Source organism: Megalopta genalis, chromosome 7 (genome assembly GCF_051020955.1).
Source record: "Megalopta genalis isolate 19385.01 chromosome 7, iyMegGena1_principal, whole genome shotgun sequence".
Classification (NCBI taxonomy): domain Eukaryota; kingdom Metazoa; phylum Arthropoda; class Insecta; order Hymenoptera; family Halictidae; genus Megalopta; species Megalopta genalis.
In genome coordinates, this window is record NC_135019.1 from 4,173,248 (window position 1) to 4,192,358 (window position 19,111).

Here is a 19,111-nt window from a genome sequence, read left to right on the forward strand (position 1 = left end):
ATAATATTGCAATGGCATTAACAGTATTTTTTTATTGATAATCAATATGTTCTCTACATTATACATTTTTGTCCCAAAAATGTCTCGCGATCCGAAAGTGGCGGGTTCCTCGGATCATTTGAAGCAGCTTCTTCCTTTACAAAAATGTTCTCCGAGGCACCGTTAACGAGTTATCAACGAAAAACAGTGACCAATAAGAATCGAGTACGGCTGACGCGAGGCGGCCCGGCCAACCAGCACGCGAAGCCCCGTTCCGCTCATTGGCTCGGTCGCCTCGCCGCCAGCCGAGCTCGCCTCTCATTGGTCACTGTTTTTCGTTAATAACTCGTTAACGGTGCCTCGGAGAACATTTTTGTAAAGGAAAAAGTTGCTTCAAACGACCCAAGGAACCCGCCACTTCCGGATTGCGAGACATTTTTGGGACACTCTGTGTAGTTTTTGCTTTTGATACGCCAGTGTCACACATCGCAGCGCTATACTGTTTACGCGTAATTTTCGCGTCGAACTCCGGCGCGCAGAGTAACAGGCCGCACCAAAGAAAATTCGTTCGTGCCTAAGAGGTTAAAGGTCGCCGACCCGCGGCGTGGATATGCAAAGAGGACCCTTTCATTAATTCCGAACATCACCTCGGCCGGTCGATGCCTCGTAAACGAGCGACGGCCGCTAATTAACTGCGATCGTATTCCAGCGACGGTCCGAGCGTTCCTCGAAGCGAGCGAAGCCCTCTAGAAAGTGGAGAAAAGTGTACCGGGTGTGTCGAACTGAGCGAGACCAGGTCGTTGTCGCGACGTCGATCGCCTCTAAATCGATCCCATTCGATCGATGATCGCGCGCCATGTTTGCGAAAGCAACGCTCGAAAACGTACGATTGCAAAGAAGAGCCCGCGTCATCATCATCATCATCATCATCATCTCGGGGCGAACTTAAACGTTAGATATCGTAACAAAAACAAAAGGAAGAAGAGGCTGCACATTATATGGAGTATTATTTTGTACTACATAAATCAATTACAAAAAAAAAAGATACCGAAACGAAAGGAAAAGAAGAGACTACAAAATAGACAGAGAGAAAGAGAAAAGTACACACGTCGTGCACGAACGAACACACGAAAAAAAGAAAGAAAAACGTACGCACGGCACGCGCGCTTCGAAAAGTAGAAATCGGAGACGAAGAGAAACAGAGAAGAGAAACACGGGGGGAGAGGACGAGAGGAAAAATGGCAGTCGAGTGTGTTGTCTTACCGTTAATACTATAAATATACATATACATGATAATGATCGTAAACGTTTAATCGAGGTGAGAAGATCGTCGGATAATAATATTTCGGTTTCGCGAACGAACGAACGACCGATCGATCGATCCGCCCGTTATCCGACAAGCTTCTGCATTGTTTTTTCGTTAGTGGACAACGACAGACACAATTCATCGATCACGGCGATGGTGGAAACGTCTAGACTCGCGTTGTATTATCTACAAAATACTTTAATCGTAATATTAATTAATAATATACAGATTGTAAATAACTAAACAATAATAAAATATGCTCTAACAAGTTCATCCGCCTCTTCTTATTCTTGCATCTATCTCTCTCTCTCTCTCTCTCTCGTTATCTCGCAATTGGCAAAAATCAGTGCGTCCCGGCGCTCGCCGTCGCGGCCCGGACAAAAAAGCTTGTCCGAGCCCGGTCGGGAGAGGGCCGGGAGGACCGGAAAGAAGGCACGAGGCAGTAGTTGAAAAATGGTGTTCCTATTGTTCTTTTTTTTTTGCGTTTCGTTTCTTTTCTTTCTCCTTTTTTTGCTCTTTCTTTATCCATGACCGCGCGACTCGTTTCGGTCGCTGTTACCATTCGCTCCCGCCGCCTGCCGTTGGATTCGAAACCGCCGACAAGCTTCGCTCTCGACCCGAGAACGAGACGAATAAGGACGAGGCGTGGATCAAGATCGAGGGATCTAGAACGGGAGGGGAGCACCATTTGAAAAATGTTCGCGCGAGGACACGCCGGCAACCTACGATGTGGATGGAAATGGCAACCCTCGTATGCTCCTACGAATGTCCACCCGTTCGTTCTCCTTTCCCGGACGCGGCGGAAACGTTCGATCTCTTCGGCGAACACGCGTTTTAGGGAACGCGGTTCCCTAACAGGGTTCGCGATCGTTTCCGAAGAGCGTACGAGGGTCGACGGACGAGAATATTCATTTTTTTCCCGCTTGTCCCGAACGACGCACAGAGTGATACGAAAGCAATCCAGCAGAAATTTCAATGAAAATTTCAATTAAAAATCTAGTCACAGTTCGAAGTTGCAACCGATCGGATAATTGTATATGGTGTCCCAAGATTATGGTATTTCCGGGAAATCAGGGATTCCTGAGGTCATTCGAAGCGACTTTTTCCTTAGCGAAAATGCAATCCGCGGCTTCGTTTACGAGTTATTAACGGAAAACACTGACCTCTGCTCGCGCACGGCTGACGCTCCGCCCTCGCGACCGCTGTCGCCGCGTCAGACGGTCGGCGCGCCGCGGCATTGGCCGCAAGGGCGGAGCGCCGGCCGCGCTCGCTCTCCGATTGGTCCACGTTTTTCGTTAATAACTCGTAAACGAAGCCGCGGATCGCATTTTCGTTAAGGAAAAAGTTGCTTGAAATGACCTTAGGAATCACCCCTTTCCAGGTGTTAGCATAATTATGGAACATCCTGTATAATAGGAATTCCGAATGAACCGTGAGAATTCTTTGAACGATTTCCTAGCGTTCCTTCGACGATTGATGAATCAATCACGCAAGTTGCGATGATACCACGCTGTGCGACCCATAGCCGAGGTACCACAACAAGAACACAAGCGGCGACGACGACGACGACGACGATTAATAATACGTTCTTCACGCTCGTTACATATCATTTATCTTCCCGTTTTTTGTCTTTCTATTTGTTCGATGCCTCACGCTCGCTAATCTCACCGGGCACCGTCCAACCTAACTCCTAAGGCTTCTTGATTCTGCTCCTCTGTTTCCTAGTTAATAGCGAATATCGTACATCGTGTTAAAAATTCTTAAGTTACAACTGTGTAAATATTTATCTCTACTATACAATCAAGCTCGTTCGCGGCGCAGTTTGTTCATCGATCGTGCACCCCAGGCACGGGCGACAAGCTTCGGTCGGTTCTATCCTCGGGGCCAACAAACGATGCCAGAGAAAGTGAGGGAGAGAAAGAGAGAGAGGAAGCAATTAGGTTGGTCCACATAAAAGTCGCGTCGTTCGAAATTTCTTCCCACGCGTTCGATGTAGCTGCGATCGAAAGAGAAATTTCTTAAATTGAAAACACGAAAATTGGCAGGAGGTCGTCGTTGAAAACGGACGATGGCCGTTAGTTCAACGATCGCGGATAAACGTAAACGTTATTATTGTACAGCTAGACCGCGGATTCGATGCGTTCGTGGCAAAAATCGACAGGCGACGTATGAAACGGTGAAAAGATCGAAAGGAAACGCGAATGTCGACGCGTCGATTTTAACTCGTCGTAATTACTTTTAAAAGAAAGAAAAGAAGTTACCGTTGGCACTCGCGCATCTTTCAGAAGTTTTTAGCAGAAAGTTTTTATTTCGCGCGAAGATCCGCAGTCCATTCGTAGAGTATTATGATCCGATGCCACCACCGTGCGCAGATCGCTCCGATCAGGCTTTGTTGGTCCCAAAATATCGACAGCCCGGGCCCGTGCTCGAGGTGCTCATTCTCCACTTTGTTCTTCGACACGACCGCAACACGTTTTACGAGTACATGGCAATAGGGACGACAATTTACAATACAGGAATAGCCGTCCGACACAAGCTGACCGAATCGATAACCTTCACAGATTTGAAGAGAAGACGCGTTCGAACCAAAAAATTTTATCGCCTCGTTTTTTCTATTTTTTTTTTGCTTTGTTTTTAACAGGACCCCGCGTCTCGGTTTCATCTTTTCTCCAAAACCATAAAAATTATAAAACAGCTTGTCCCCAACGACTCGCGCTGCATACAAATAATATCCATCGAACTTTCAAACGTTCCGAGAATCCTCGTACGTTCCGGCCGAAGATTCCGTATTGTACGAAACGGTACAGAGACGCTGTTCGAACGAACAGAAAAGAAAAGAAAACAACAATCGAGACTTCGGTGAATTAAAAATACGTTCGGCGCTCGATGTTCTCTCGGCGTTGCCGTTGGTCGACGCGTTAACAGCATCCAAAATCTACGTGTCTCGTTCTAAAACCGATATACAGTGATGTCGCTCTAATTGACGCTCGGATTGTTCACAGAGATAGGCAATTTGGGAGGAGGAGATACGATTAAATCGAGTCTTGCGCCTCGTTTTTATAATTACCGATTCTCAGCAACTATAAAAACGAGTCGCAAGGCTCAATAATAATCGTGTCTCCTCTTCCCAAATTGTCCACTTTTATACACAATCTGAGCGTCAATTAGAGAGACATTACTGTAACCGTTTTATAATCTTGCCAAGCGATCTAAAAATTCGAAGCGAAATCTGAAGGAGTCGCGACTTTGCACGCAGATCGCACGCTTCGGAATAAAATAAATACAGCAATGTCTCTCTAATTGACGCTCGGATTGTCCACAAAGATAGGCAATTTGGGAAGAGGAGATACGATTAAATCGAGTCTTGCGCCTCGTTTTTATAATTACCGATTCTCAGCAACTATAAAATCAAGTCGCAAGGCTCAATAATAATCGTGTCTCCTCTTCCCAAATTGTCCACTTTTATGCGCAATCCGGGCGTCAGTTAGGGAGACATTACTGTAACCGTTTTATAATCTTGCCAAGCGATCTAAAAATTCGAAGCGAAATCTGAAGGATCGCAGATCGCACGCTTCTAAGTAAAATAAATACAGTAATGTCTCTCTAATTGACGCTTTTTTTTACGAAAGTGGACAATCTAGGGAGAGAAGACACGATTACTCGATCCTTGCGGTTCATTCTTACAGTTACGAGTTGTCAACGATTATAAAAACGAGCTGCAAGGCTCGCATAATCGTGTCTTCTCTTCCCAAATTGTCCATTTTTGTGGACAATCTGAGCGTCAATTAGAGAGACATTACTGTATATGTACTTTGGCAGCCGCGCCGGATGACTCCGCGTAAAATCCTCCTCGTAAAATTTTCCACCGCGCGGAAAACGCGATCCCAATTTTAACCGGCGCCGCTTTGAACGTTCTAACCCCGAGACGCGCGTAAAAACGACAATACTTCCGATCCGCCGCAAAATATTCTTTTCCATGTTTTCGACCGATCTTTTCCTATAAAATCATTCCCCTCGCGGTCGCGTCGCGATTCTCGGCGCATCCCGCGCGCAACGCAACCCCTACGTGCTCCGAAACGTGGATCGCGCCGAGTGTGCTCGAACCCTAGAAAGACCGGGCGCGGGGGTGGCTTCGGGGGTTGCTTCGTGTTTAAGCGTCCTTGGGAAGAAAAATCGCTATAAAAATTCGATCCGATCTTCGATCCGTAAAACGACGCGACGCGATCCCTCGTCACAGCGCGCCGCTTGCGAAGATTATTATCCAATGGCTCGCGGCAACGATTTATGTCTTTTTTCCGGTTTTCCCCCCTCCGAAATCTACTCTCAAATCCGGCCGTGAAGGACAACACTTTAGCTACCGGATGCCAGTAAATTAGGCTTCTCGGCGACTGTGCCGTGCGCGAAAGAGGCTCCACGATCTTCCACCAAGCAACAACCCGAAATTGATCGCGCCCCTGCGTCGATCGTCGCATCAAAAACCACCCCTTATCGACGCGTGCGACAGCTCGAAAGATGTAAAAAAGAAAGTTGCGGCCTAAACACAAAAGGCCGGCGACACAGTATTAAATCACTATCGGTAGGTAAAGTGTCTTAATTAATGAAACGATGATTTATTGTCGCTTATGTTTTCGTGAGATCGCTGCGAAACCGCGGTTTCGAGAGCGAAGAATCGAAAGAAACTCGGCGAAAGAGACGAAATGGCCGCGCGCGCTGATCAATGTTTGGTCCTTCTAGGGTTTCGACATACTAATCGCCGGTGATGCGAACGCCGCATACTCGTTAAATAATTTCTCTCGACGACGTTCGTCGCGAAAACAGCGGACGAGTCGCGCGGTTCGACCGACGACGGTTGTTTAATCGAAACGTATCTACAACGGGGAAATCGTGTTCAAGCGTCCTTGGGAAGAAAAATCGCTATAAAAATTCGATCCGTTCTCCGGGCCCGTGGAAAACCTGCTGTAAAACGACGCGGCGCGATCCCTCGTCACCGCGCGCTGCTTGCGAAGATTATCATCCAATGGCTCGCGGCAACGATTTATATCTTTTCTCCGGTTTTTTCCCCCCCTCCGAAATCGCCGTAGAATCTACTCTCAAATCCGTAAGGAACGTTCCGTACAAGATCCGTGATTTCTCGAATTTTCAATTGCGACAGCCCCCGTCGTTTCGCGAGCCTTTGTTCCCGATCTCGCGGCAACGATTTATGTCTTTTCTCCGGTTTTTTCCCCCCGTCCGAAATCGCCGTAGAATCTACTCTCAAATCCGTAAGGAACGTTCCGAACAAGATCCGCGATTTCTCGAATTTTCAATTGCGACATCCCCCGTCGTTTCGCGAGCCTTTGTTCCCGATCTCGCAGCAACGATTTATGTCGTTTCACCGGTTTTTCCCCCCCTCCGAAATCGCCGTAGAATCTACTCTCAAATCCGTAAGGAACGTTCCGTACAAGATCCGCGATTTCTCGAATTTTCAATTGCGACATCCCCCGTCGTTTCGCGAGCCTTTGTTCCCGATCTCGCAGCAACGATTTATGTCGTTTCACCGGTTTTTCCCCCCCTCCGAAATCGCCGTAGAATCTACTCTCAAATCCGTAAGGAACGTTCCGTACAAGATCCGCGATTTCTCGAATTTTCAATTGCGACAGCCCCCGTCGTTTCGCGAGCCTTTGTTCCCGATCTCGCGACAACTAACGTTAACGTAATGAATTTTTTGGCAGACTTACGAGACTCGCGTCGTCGCGTTTCTTCCGGCGAATAGTTCGCTCCTACCAGCAATATTCGATTAGCTCTCCTACCAGCAACGTTGCTTCGCACGGGATTTCTTGGATCTCCCGAGCTCCTCTCCCGAGTTCTCCTCCCGGTCGGCCAAGTGTTCGGGGGATGGGGTTTCGGTTAAGCGAACGGCAAGCGAGAATAAATAAAAAGAGACCATTAGACGCGACGAAACTATTCGATACAGTTCTCCCGATGATACTACCGCAGGCCGTGATCTACCGTGGGGCTTCTTAGGGGTCGGAATGGACGACGGAGAGTATTTCGAGCACCGCTAAATACTCTGCTTGCCCGACTCTGCGACCCGCTTCTACGTCGAATCAACTATGCTCTTGCGTGAAAGATCGCGGAGGAACGATTAACGCGTCCTCGGTCGCGGACAGCTCGAAAGGTGTAAAAAAAAAAGGCGCGGCCTAAACACAAATATAATCTGTTTATACCTGCTTGCCCGACGGCTAATGGTCGCGTCGAACGCAGCGAGCGCTGAATTAAAAATCATCTCTACATATCGGATCTCTCTGTCACACTCGATAAGAACGCGTACTTCTTATCGGAGTATGATAGTACGACGCGGGTAACAACGGACTCAGTGTTCCTCCTTCGCGACGGTATTGTCGACGTGCAACGAAATGTTCTTGTTCTTCTGTGCACGAGCGCGATCCTCGACGGGGAGAAAAGGGTCGTCTCTCCGCCGTTCTCCGTCCTCTTATCCGTGGCCGACGAGAGCAAATTTTACAGCAGTGTCAGTGACGCGTTCTTTTTTTCTATACCCTGTACGCTCTCTATTCCCCACGCGCAACCAACGAGCTAGCTGCTGATAACGATCGACACCAGAGGCAAAACATCACACCGATCGACCGTCGCCAAAATCCGTGGAGACCCGACCACCACTCGCGAAAATCGAGTTCCGCGTGAGAGGCGGAGGAGGGTTCGCGCGGGCGAACCCTCTTCCTTCCTTTCTTCCTTTTTCTTTCTTTTTTTCTTTACGAACCAAAAAAAAAGAAAAAAAGATTCAATGCGCACGAGCGTCTAATCGAATTTATTCCGCTAGTTACGGTCACTTGCCCATGCTAGCGTTCGCCGGCAGCGTCGCGGATCGTTGTTGCACCGATAAATATGGCTTCAAGGTAGATCTGGTGGACTCTCTGAAAAAAACAGAAATCGGAATCGATAAGGTGCGACCGGCGACATGTGGGAGCGATCAGGCTATTTCGAGTTACGAGCAACATCGATATTATATGTGTGTATGTGTGTGTGTGTGTATGTGTGGAACTAAGGTGCTTCGGAACTATAGGTAAAAACTTAGCCGTTCGATGGACATTGCTGAACGAACGATTTTAGGCGACGATTCAAGTGATCGGTCGTGGCTCGATATTTTCGACTGGGAAATAGTACAGTATTTTATTAAAATATGTATTATGTTATAATATATTTTATGTAATATATTAATTATAGTGCATATTATATAATATATTGATTATAATGCGTATTACATAATATATTAATTATACTACATATTATATAATACATATTATACAATACACTAATTATAATGCATATTATATAATATATTAACTATAATGTATATTATATAATAGATTAATTATAATATATTTTACATAATATATTAATTATAATGCATATTATATATATAATATATTAACTATAATACATATTATATAATAGATTAATTATAATATATTTTATATAATATATTAACTATAATGCATATTATATAATATATTGATTATAATGCATATTATATAATATATTAACTATACTACGTATTATATAATACATATTATACAATACACTAATTATAATGCATATTATATAATATATTAACTATAATACATATTATATAATAGATTAATGATAATATATTTCATATAATATATTAATTATAATGCATATTATATAATATACTGATTATAATGCATATTATATAATATATTAATTATACTACATATTATACAGTACACTAATTATAATGCATATTATATAATAGATTAATTATAACATATATTATACTAACGTTGACGAGAGATGTTGAAATAAAATGGTAATTGCTTTCTTTATTGATTTCAACTACCTTGAAGTTTACTGTCCAGGTCTCATCGTTTTAAACTACTTTGTCCAAGATGTGCAGGAAAGTTTGTTTAGCGAGACCTTGTCTAGATCTAATCTAAACCTCGCATAAATCTGATACAGTCATTTCTGAGATACGACTATAGGAAATTACTGTACACGATTATCATTAGAGTTTGTTGCTTCTTTATCAAAACTTCAAGGCATTGTCTGTTTTTACTCGATTATTTCATTATTTATTATTATCGATTAACGTAAATAGACTGATTTCAGATGGAACCGTCAACTTGCTTCACCGCTGTTTGTACGAACACGATCAAGAGATCCTGTCGAAGCTTGTAAAAATAAACGGACAATTGGAATACTGATTCAACGAGTTTTATTTTGTCGAGACCGTTTTTACGTCTCATTCGGCAAATATCCTTTCTCGTGGACTAAGTTTTTACTTACGTTTCTGAAATGCTTTCTATATGTGCCAGTGATCATGAAAGTGGCTCGGGTGAAAAAAAACGCAACAAAATGAAAGATATAATCGATGAAATATCGAACGAAAAGAAAAATAATACACAAAGCTGTAACACCACTTTCATAATGATCGTCACACATGCTGACGTGACAAAAGAAGCTTGAAAAGCGCAACAACGGCATGTATCTAATGAAGAACGTAGAAATAGATGTGAGAGTCCCATTTCAAGAGAAAAAAAAGCATCTGTTCGTTAAAACAAAAATCTGGGATCTGTCGTCGCTTTCGTTGGGCTACGAGAATCGGAAGCGAAACTGTGCGAAAAAATGGCACAATCGGAAAAATGCAATGGATATCAATTCATTACTGCCCGCAACTTGTAATGTGTTACCATTTCGATTAGTCGTTGTAAATAAAGGAGTAACATCATTGAAATCGATGGCATCTCATTGTTTTCGAACGCATTTATAATTACAAATAATTTCTGGAATAAATAGATTCGAAGAAAGAGAGAGATTGTCCATTGGAACAGTTCCGTTCGTTATCGTAAAACATTTCTGAAGTTGCATTAGTAACAGTATTTTTGATGAATTATCGAACATTCCAAACAAGAAGCTGAACAACGATTTTGTAATAATAGCTCATCGAAGTATAAGAAACAGATTACGATGCCATGTTTGAACTACCATAGGTAAATATGTACGTTTATGCAGCATGAATTGAAAGAGAAAGTGAAATCGAGATTCCGTAATTTCTTTCCAGTATGTAGAAACATATATATATTTTTATACAGTAAATTACCGCGTAAAGAGATACGAATACAAAAAGATCGAATGACGCGATCGATAGCGGTCTCTGTAAAAACAGGATATTAATGAAGATTATGCACTATTAAACAATATCATGTACAATATTAACAGTTTACAACAAAGAAGAAAATAGAGGTCAACGTGGCCTACTATCTCGTGATTGTTCTTTCGATATTTCACTTCGATTGCACATGTTAACTTCGAATAATATACAAAAAAGAAAAAGCTCAAGCGTTCCATTCACAGTTCTCATTGAACAAAAACCAAACTCAGTGATCATCGACTCGAGTAAATTGGCACGATTAGATACGGAAATTAATAGGAATTGGAATGATATTAATAAATTTAATATTATTTATTCCTATTAATTTATTATAGGAATAATATTAATAAGAATTCAATTAATTAATAATTAATTGAACGTCTAATCGGACTGTAAAGTCGGAGGAAATCACTAATTAAAGATTTAACTTGCAACGATTAAAAAGTTCGTGTAAAAATTCTATGCTCGGAATCAGAAATTTTGGACCGGTGCCCAATATTTCGGTCGCACTAAAAGCACCATGGTTAGAAGGTATAATAGCAACTTCTCCCTCGTGTAAAAACAATAAAGTAAAAATATCAAAATTCTTCGGTATGCAACCGTTAGCTGCTTCCTCTATTCTGTAGGCACACTATATAAGTTTTTATACTCTACCTCAACACTTTTCTTTCTTTCTTTCTTTCTTTCTTTCTCAATTATACTTGCCCAATCGAATAAAATTTCAAACCCGCGCAGTCTAATGTTTCCCTTCAGGTACCTGCGTATGTAATTCTATATACAGGGAGAGCCATGAGAAACGGAACACCTGAATGTTTATTTTGCTCGAAGATAGAAGAAAATGTTCAAAGCAGTCGTTCTATCGAATTTTTTGCTCGACGTTGTTCTTAAGGATGATTCGACGAAGGTCATCGATGTTTCTCCGAAAGTCTGAACTCATTCAAACCCTGGACGATAGTAAATCGGACCATTGAAACAGTCTCGACGTCGACGAATATTCTTAAAAAACAAACAAACAACATTTTAGTTATCCGGCACTGCTAACGTACCCCGTTAAACATTTTGTTTCGTCCGCGACTCGAACAGACATTTAGGTGTTCCATTGCCGACGACTGCTTCCTATACATGTAATAAGAATCCAACTCGAATTCGATATTCGTAACACCTATCCTGAACAACGAGTGTCAATATCGTCTACTGTAATTAGAATCTTGAATGAAAGTGTGGATATCTATCTATTTGGAAAATGGGAATGCAAGAAAAATCAAACGTCTCTAACCTCGCTACACCCAATCATGCGATTCCACAATACAAGAGAGCTACTTAGTCTCCGGTTACGCTGAGTCGCACGGCTACGCTACCTTGGCGAGACACGTTGGCCCGTGCCATCGACGTGAGAATTCGCTTTATAGCCACATTTTTGTACACGTCTAGACAATCTTGCGACCCAGTATTTCTGCTCGTCTGGACTACCAGCTAGGATTAATAATTCACGGGCGCTGTTCGGGTCATAGTGCAATTTGCATGGTGCTATGGCATCCTCCTTCTTGTCCAAATGCTCCTTGTGCACTTTTATGTGACACCCTAGGGAAAACGAATCGGTTTACTAGAGTTTCAATGTAAGCGGAGAAGACGTTGATCTCATGGACAAGGAACGGTGATAAATAAATTCGGATATCATCGAGTGAACAAATCGATGCGCCGCTTTCTTTCAGTTAACTGTAATAATAACTTACTTCGACACTCGAGAGCCGGCGGTGGTCGGAACATATGCCACAACTGTTTCGAACATACTTCGCAAGTCGTCGGCATATGATAAGATATAGAAACAAATTCGTGGCCTTTTAACGACTGTGTGCCTGGCTTGTCAGTAAGTTGTGGCAGTTCCACGCCAGGCAATGTGTTTCCTTCGTCACCAGGACGCCTTGCCTCGCCTTCACCAGCGTACAACAACTATAAACATTGAAACCACGATTGAAGTTGAACCACGACGCACAGCTGATCAAAACTTGATGGTAGTACTGTTAAATTATCCACCTGAAAAATTCTCGGAATATCTTTGGCATCGGCTCGAATGACATCGCCATGAGTAACGGATCTAACGTGGAAGACTTTATTTAGATCCAATATCAGAACTGGATCGGCGTTCAGCTTATCGTTCTCGCTGTTATAAAATATTATCTTCTTCGAAGAGACGACAACGTATTGCTTCTTCCACCCGTGCCTTTTAATATTTTGTTTATTTGGCACATTTAGCCAGCCCTCCAGCCTCATGGTACCGTGTTCCGATAAGACAGAATCCTCCCCATCATTCTCGACTGACGAGACGCTGGCAGTCTCCGAATTCAACGACGCGATCCTCATTTGCAACGTTTCTATTTCTGAATCCTTCGAGTCAAGCTCCATTTGTAGCCTTAATTTCGCTTGATTTTCTTCTACCAATTGTGCCTGTGTAAAGATTATGTCAATAGCAAGGACATACGAACATACGTCTACTAAGAAATTAGTAATGCTTTTCTGCTTACCTGTAGATCTTGCAAATCCTTTTGCCATTTAGCTGCCAACTGTCCATACTTTTCCCTCTCCTGCGTAAGTTCTTGTTGCAAACGTCTGCAATCTTTCTCCTTTTTCCTCAGGTCTGCCGCGGACGCTTTGTTCTTTGTCTTACCGCTCGATGACAAATCTTTCCTGTTCATAATCTCCGCCAATTTGTTCACCGCTTGTTGCTTCAACAGTTGCTCGGTTTTCAATTTACTACTAAGTTTATCTATGTCTTCGGCGTTCGACTGTGCTTTAGTAAGTTGATCTTGTAACTCCTTAAGTCGCTTGCTCAAGTCATCTTTCTCTTTGAAGTACTGATCAACGTTCTTCTTAAGCTCACCTTCGCTGTCTTTCAGACGATTTATGACCTGTTCCTTAGAATTCAGTTCCTGATGGTGCTTGGCCACTCCGTCTTTGTATTCTAATTCCTTCATTGTTCGTTCTTTCTCAAGATCCGCCACGGTTTCCTCGGCTATTGATCTTGCTAAAGCTTCGCTGTCTCCTCTAGCCAGCGACAATTGCAACTGATGCACCAGAGAGCTGCGCTCTTCTTCTAACTCCTGTTGCAACCGCAATTTTTCGTCAAGCTCCTCACGAAGTTCTTGTGTCTGAGTTTTATAAAGGGTCTATGAAGAAATGATCGGATTAGATAACAACTGCGAAATAGAAATCAAATGGTTTCCTGAAAGATAGTATGAAACAAATGATTACCGAGAAGTAAGCTTCCGCTTCTAGTTGCTCTTGCAACTCTTTCGTCTGCAACTGGTCCACGTTTCTCTGCGTTTTCAAGTGATGCAATTCTTCTTCTATTTGCCGTTTTGCTTCTCTCAATTGAGCAACTTCGCTAACCAATTGTTGCTCCCTTGCACGTAATCGTCCAGCTTCGGATGACTGTTGCGCCAAATCAGTCTGCAGAACGTTTCTTTTCTGCTGTTCCTGTTCGACCTGACCCTGTAATACTTTTACCTTCTCTACCTCTTGCCTATGCTCACCCTCCAGTTTCTGCAGTCTCTGTTGAATTTGTCGGTAATCCACAGAAAGCATAGACGTTTGTCGCTCCTTCTCTTGTGCAAGCAATTCGGCACGTTGTCTTCCACTTTTCTCTTCATTTAATTTAGCTTGTAGCGCTGTCAAATTATGACATTAATATGATAACAACCAATGTAAAGTTTTTTTTCTTAGTATTAATACTGCAATGTACTACATACATAAACCAGGTAATACCAGGTAATAAAAAGGTAAGTGGAGGCAGCAGAAAATAGAAAAAGTTACAATTAGTAATCGATTAAATTTAATGTAAAAAAGATAAGACAACATTTAAATAAAATACGAATCAATGAGGACGTATGTCCATTACCTTCAATTGTTCTACTCTTTCGCCCTGATGCGCATATTAGAACAAGAATGTATATTTTTGTCACAGGGAACATCAGAAACTATGCTCATCAAAAAATGAATATATTACCTTTGACAACTTCCAAATTCGCTTCCTCTTTAGACAAAATACGAGAACGTTCTGTTTCTTGATGAGCCACCACTTCTTGATTGTATCTGGCCTGCGCTGCTTTTAGTTCAAGAGTTAAACTGGCAGCTTCTTTCTCCAATGCTGAAATCCTTTCTGTTAATTGTCTATTGTCCGAGATCGCTTTTTCTTCTTTCTCTCGACTGTGTTCAAGTTCTAGGTGAAGAGTGGACAAACGACTTTCCAATTCTGCAGTTAAAGACGACGCTTGCGATCGAGAACTACGCTCTTTCGACAATTGTCCCTTAAAAAAGAAAGCAGAAACAATGATAAAGAAATCTGATGTATATAAGTTGATATAAAGCTGAATTTAAAAAAAGTATGAAATATTACGAAATCATATCAGATAACAATTAAAATGCTCACTTGTAACGTAGCCACTTCTTGCTGTAAATTATCTCGTTGTGTCTGTAACTGTGCCCTTGCCACCTGCAGCTCGTTCGCCATTTGTTCCGAAGCCTGTCGGGCCACAGTAATTTCGGTAGCTTGTTTCCGCAGTCTCGTTACCGTTTCCGTTTCTCTCTCCAACTTCGACTGCATCTCTTTGATTTGTTTTTCTAAACTTGCGACACGCTCAGAAGTTTGCTGTGAATTGCTCGCGTCGCGTGCCCTCTTCGTTTGCTCTTCATCAAATTTCTTTTTCAATTCTACGAATAATGACTCGGCCTTCCTACGTGATTCTGTCTCGTGCTCTACTCTACGTTGTGCTTCTTTATAATTATGTCGTAGTAAAGTCAGTTCCTTGTTCGCTCTACCAATCTCTTCCCGCAATTCCGTCTCTCGACGTGTCATAGCTTCTAATTGCATCGTCAAAGCTTTCTGTCTCGATTCCAAGGACTCCACTTGTCTTTTTTCTCGATCCAATAAATTTTCTAATTGAGATATCTTAATATCATCGCTTGTACCGTTATTGATATGATTTTCTAACCCGTCTACAGACTCTTTGCCACTAGAAGCCATCAACTGATAATCTCCCGAATACGTGAAACCGATAAACGGTAGATGGTTCCCGGAAAATGCTTTCGGTACCGGAAAACTCTCCTCCGGTCCATCCTCTTTGTCAACGTCGTCGAAATTACTCGTATCATCATCGCCAGAAAGCTCAGGTACGACCGGTGGCACGCATTCTCGTAAATTTTCGAAAGTCCACTGGTCATTCTCGAAGAACGGATGTCTTTTAATCTCATCCACACCGTTTCTTCCTAGACGTTTTGTTCTATCCGTAAGAAAACCACATATTAAATTCTTGGCAGAATGGGAAATATCAACTTCTTGGGGGAAGTGTAGTGAGTTTCTATGGTCCATAATTTTTGAATATGTTCCAACTAATGAGTCCGCATAAAAAGGAGTATCACCAACAAGCATTTCATATAAGAACACACCAACTGACCACCAATCACATTCTCTTCCATATACACCTTCACCACCTTGAGATTGAAGTACTTCAGGTGATATATAATCAGGTGTACCTACTGCAGTATCAGACCGAACAAGTCCGTCCTAAAACAGGCAAAGTATGATAATGTATATTTTTCGAATTTGATATGCTGCTACACAATTTTAGCAGAAATGTTCGTAAGAGTATGCTTACACTATCCATTCTCATGCAAGTACCAAAATCGGCAAGTTTCAAATGACCATGTTTATCGAGCAACATATTATCTGGTTTTACATCGCGATGAACGAATCCCATCAGGTGTATTGCGTCTAGTGCAAGCACCACTTCTGCACAATAAAATGTCGCCCACTTTTCTGGTACTTCATAGTTAGACATTAAGTTTACTAGATCGCCGCCCGGCATATAGTCCATCACCATATAGAGATACTTTTGATCTTGAAACGCAAAATGCAGTTGAACTATCCATTGGGAATTTGCGTGTGCCATTATATCACGTTCTTCCCAAAAAAAGGCTGAATCGGATCTTTTGATCTATAAAGAGTATATATATTTTAAATATATTTTTAATACGCAATACATATTTTACGTATATTTATATGGATTCCTTACCATTTCAAATTTACTGAGTAACTTCATAGCATACACTTTTTGCGTAGACTTATGTCGTACCAATTGTACTTCCCCAAATGCCCCACGGCCTATCACTTTTATTAAAGTGAAATCATCCATGCGCATTCGCATTTTACAAATATCATGAGCCACCGAGTCATCTAAAATTCAAAATAATTTCTTTTGCACTCCGATCGTTCGACACGAACATCCATAATGTATTAACTCGAGAGACGTAATCAGATCCTACATTATTTTTAAATATTTTATTCTTTTAGGGATTTAGAATTACTGTTTTCAGGGAAAACAAAGTATTTATATATTAACAGAGAAGTACTTACATCTATTCATATATGCTTCTATATTCTTCATTCGTTTTACACTAGGATGATCACAATCTGCTACCAAGGCTTGGACTGTATCCAACAGGCAATCGATATTTGTAACACTTCTTGGATCTCTTATACGATCTTCCAGCACCCTCAGGCGCCTGCGCCTGTCTTCGTCTCTCAATGCATCCATTTCTTTGATTCGAAGCTAAGAAGTAATTTGCCTCAAAAATGTATTGTCCCGTGCGATGCATCAAAAGCAATGCAGAACGAAAGACTACATGTAGTGTGAGTAGAATTTAAGCACTGTTGCAATACTAGATGGGCAGTCCATGTTTCCTGGAGGAATAAAACAATATTAATAAAACATAGCTCGCATAGCTCCAAAAATGTTTGTATTAGATATAAGGATTTGAAGTATTAAACATCTACTATATAGATCTGAGATAATAACACTCATTTTAATGTATATCTAATCATCAGAGATACGGCCAATGATAACAAGAAATCAAGTTAATACATTGCACTATAAAAATAATTTCAATACAATCAAACAAAAACACTGCCCAAAAGGAACGAGAAACGAAATTCTCGCTTCAATTTTCAGCCGTAAGTATGAACAAATTCGAATAAACTAAAAACAAAAAATCCAGAGAGTACTGAATACCGAGGAAAAAAGTTGTTGATGAACACTACAATACATACTATATGATGGATTCAATATGATTTAAACAAAGCCAACAATCATTAAGAAACACTGATTGTCAAACTGATCCACGAAGACGAATCGTCCAACAAATACTTCACGTGATATATTTCACTCCAAGAATCGAGTGTTTTCAACTTGCAAACAAAACTATACTAACGAGTCTTGTCACTTTCATTGAAAAGAATTTTCACGACGAGAATATAACTTGTGTAAATTCTCGAACAAACACAAAGCTTTACAACTGTTTAGCATTTTCATGTCCAAATGGAAACTAAACGTTTCACGAACTGACAAGTCGAGGAAGTCTGTCAGGAAGCTTGTAGAACTAAGGTGGATCCCATGCAGGTGCTTCTAAACCCGTCACAAAAGATCTTTAACGTATCTCGCATATTCCACGGTCAGTTAATTAATGACAGCAAAATATCTGCTTCAACATACCTAATATTACGAATACCGTGTCCAGTACACCTTCTACTTCGATAAAAATACTGTAAAATACATTATTTTTCTAATAAATTGCTCGCGATTGCACACAGCTGAGCTGTGCATGCGCCATTGGGAAAATTCACAACGGTGGTCAAAGCCATTGAAAAATCCGCGGAAAACTTAAAATTCTGTGACCCGTTCCGTGGTTGCACGTAACGTACGTACCAAGAGAAGTCACAATTTATATACGAAACGATTGAAATTACGTCAGCTAAATGTTCTCCGACCGTTCGATTTAAAATTTCCTTAACATGTTCGATGAAATTATTAGTTTATACGGTAAAATCCACACCACTTGTATCGTTTCTTATACAGAAAAATGTACAACATCGAAACCACCCTTTTCTCATGCATGCATTATTATTTCGTTCGAATTTGAATTCGGATAATTTTCGAACGAATTATCGATAACCACGGTAAAGTCGTTGAATCGGAGCATCGACTTCGGAAAAACGACGTAATGGAGTGTGAGAATAATCAAGATGGCGTAGCGTTCACGCAGCAAGTTAGATGCGGATTTCTGTCAGTTCGAAAACTGCTCGTTGTTCTCGAATTTCAAACGAACGACCGCCTCGACCGGAGAAATTCCGTACGGGTGCCACGATCGATGATCATTCGATGAATCACATGAGTCTGTTTCGCAACGGAATCTCAGGTATTACAGGAAAAAGTGACGGCGAATTCAAACATCCGAATGCATGCAGTTTCAGCAGAGAGTGCTCACGCCCGAGAATTCGTCGCCTCCGGGAAAGTGCTGCACCAAGCGGCTGATTCGAAAGAAGGTAGGAATCTGCCCGGTTTCATTCGACTGGCGGACTTAAAATTCATACGTACCGCATCAAATGCATTTTACCACCTCCGATGCAAAATCAACTACCCTGGAAAAATGCTCCGATTCTAAAGACATTTTTTTCTCGTTAGAAAAAGCAAGTTAATACGTGGAACTTGTAAGTCCATTTATAGATTATACCCGGTTCATGAATTTATAATTGCGTTTCCAGTATAAAATAGTCTAAAATATCAATTTTATAGATCTAAGAATTTAATTCCACCTGATTTTAATTC

At 41.6% G+C, this 19,111-nt stretch overlaps 1 protein-coding gene across 7 annotated transcripts; it reads right to left on the minus strand.

The window, feature by feature from the left end:
• Positions 1–1,229: 1,229 nt before the first annotated feature.
• On the minus strand, positions 1,230–18,743 carry ROCK2 (Rho-associated, coiled-coil containing protein kinase 2). 7 transcript variants are annotated; one of them, XR_004492489.2, is made up of 13 exons: positions 17,999–18,743; positions 16,864–17,190; positions 16,523–16,683; positions 16,106–16,444; positions 14,881–16,014; positions 14,458–14,758; positions 14,350–14,373; positions 13,704–14,110; positions 12,977–13,618; positions 12,489–12,899; positions 12,188–12,404; positions 11,731–12,035; positions 1,230–8,196 (listed from the first exon to the last, which is right to left on the minus strand). XR_004492489.2 is itself a non-coding variant. In XM_033485488.2 (13 exons), the coding sequence occupies exons 2-13, from the start codon at positions 17,042–17,044 to the stop codon at positions 8,109–8,111; spliced, it is 4,128 nt and encodes a 1,375-aa protein (XP_033341379.1). In that variant the 5' UTR covers positions 17,045–17,190; positions 17,999–18,743; the 3' UTR covers positions 1,230–8,108. The 7 variants fall into 7 exon arrangements, 5 of the variants coding, with proteins under 5 accessions (XP_033341379.1, XP_076379706.1, XP_033341380.1 ...); XM_033485488.2 differs by having other exon boundaries at positions 11,813–12,035; XM_076523591.1 differs by lacking the exon at positions 17,999–18,743 and adding an exon at positions 17,718–17,860 and having other exon boundaries at positions 11,813–12,035.
• Positions 18,744–19,111: the final 368 nt, after the last annotated feature.

Coding starts and splice junctions, on each gene's coding strand:
- ROCK2 (XM_033485488.2), bottom strand. CDS start 17,044: ATGGATGCATTGAGAGACGAAGACAGGCGCAGGCGCCTGAGGGTGCTG. Junction 16,445..16,522: donor TACTCAGTAAATTTGAAATG/GTAAGGAATCCA, acceptor TACTCTTTATAG/ATCAAAAGATCCGATTCAGC. Junction 14,374..14,457: donor GAATTTGGAAGTTGTCAAAG/GTAATATATTCA, acceptor TATGCGCATCAG/GGCGAAAGAGTAGAACAATT.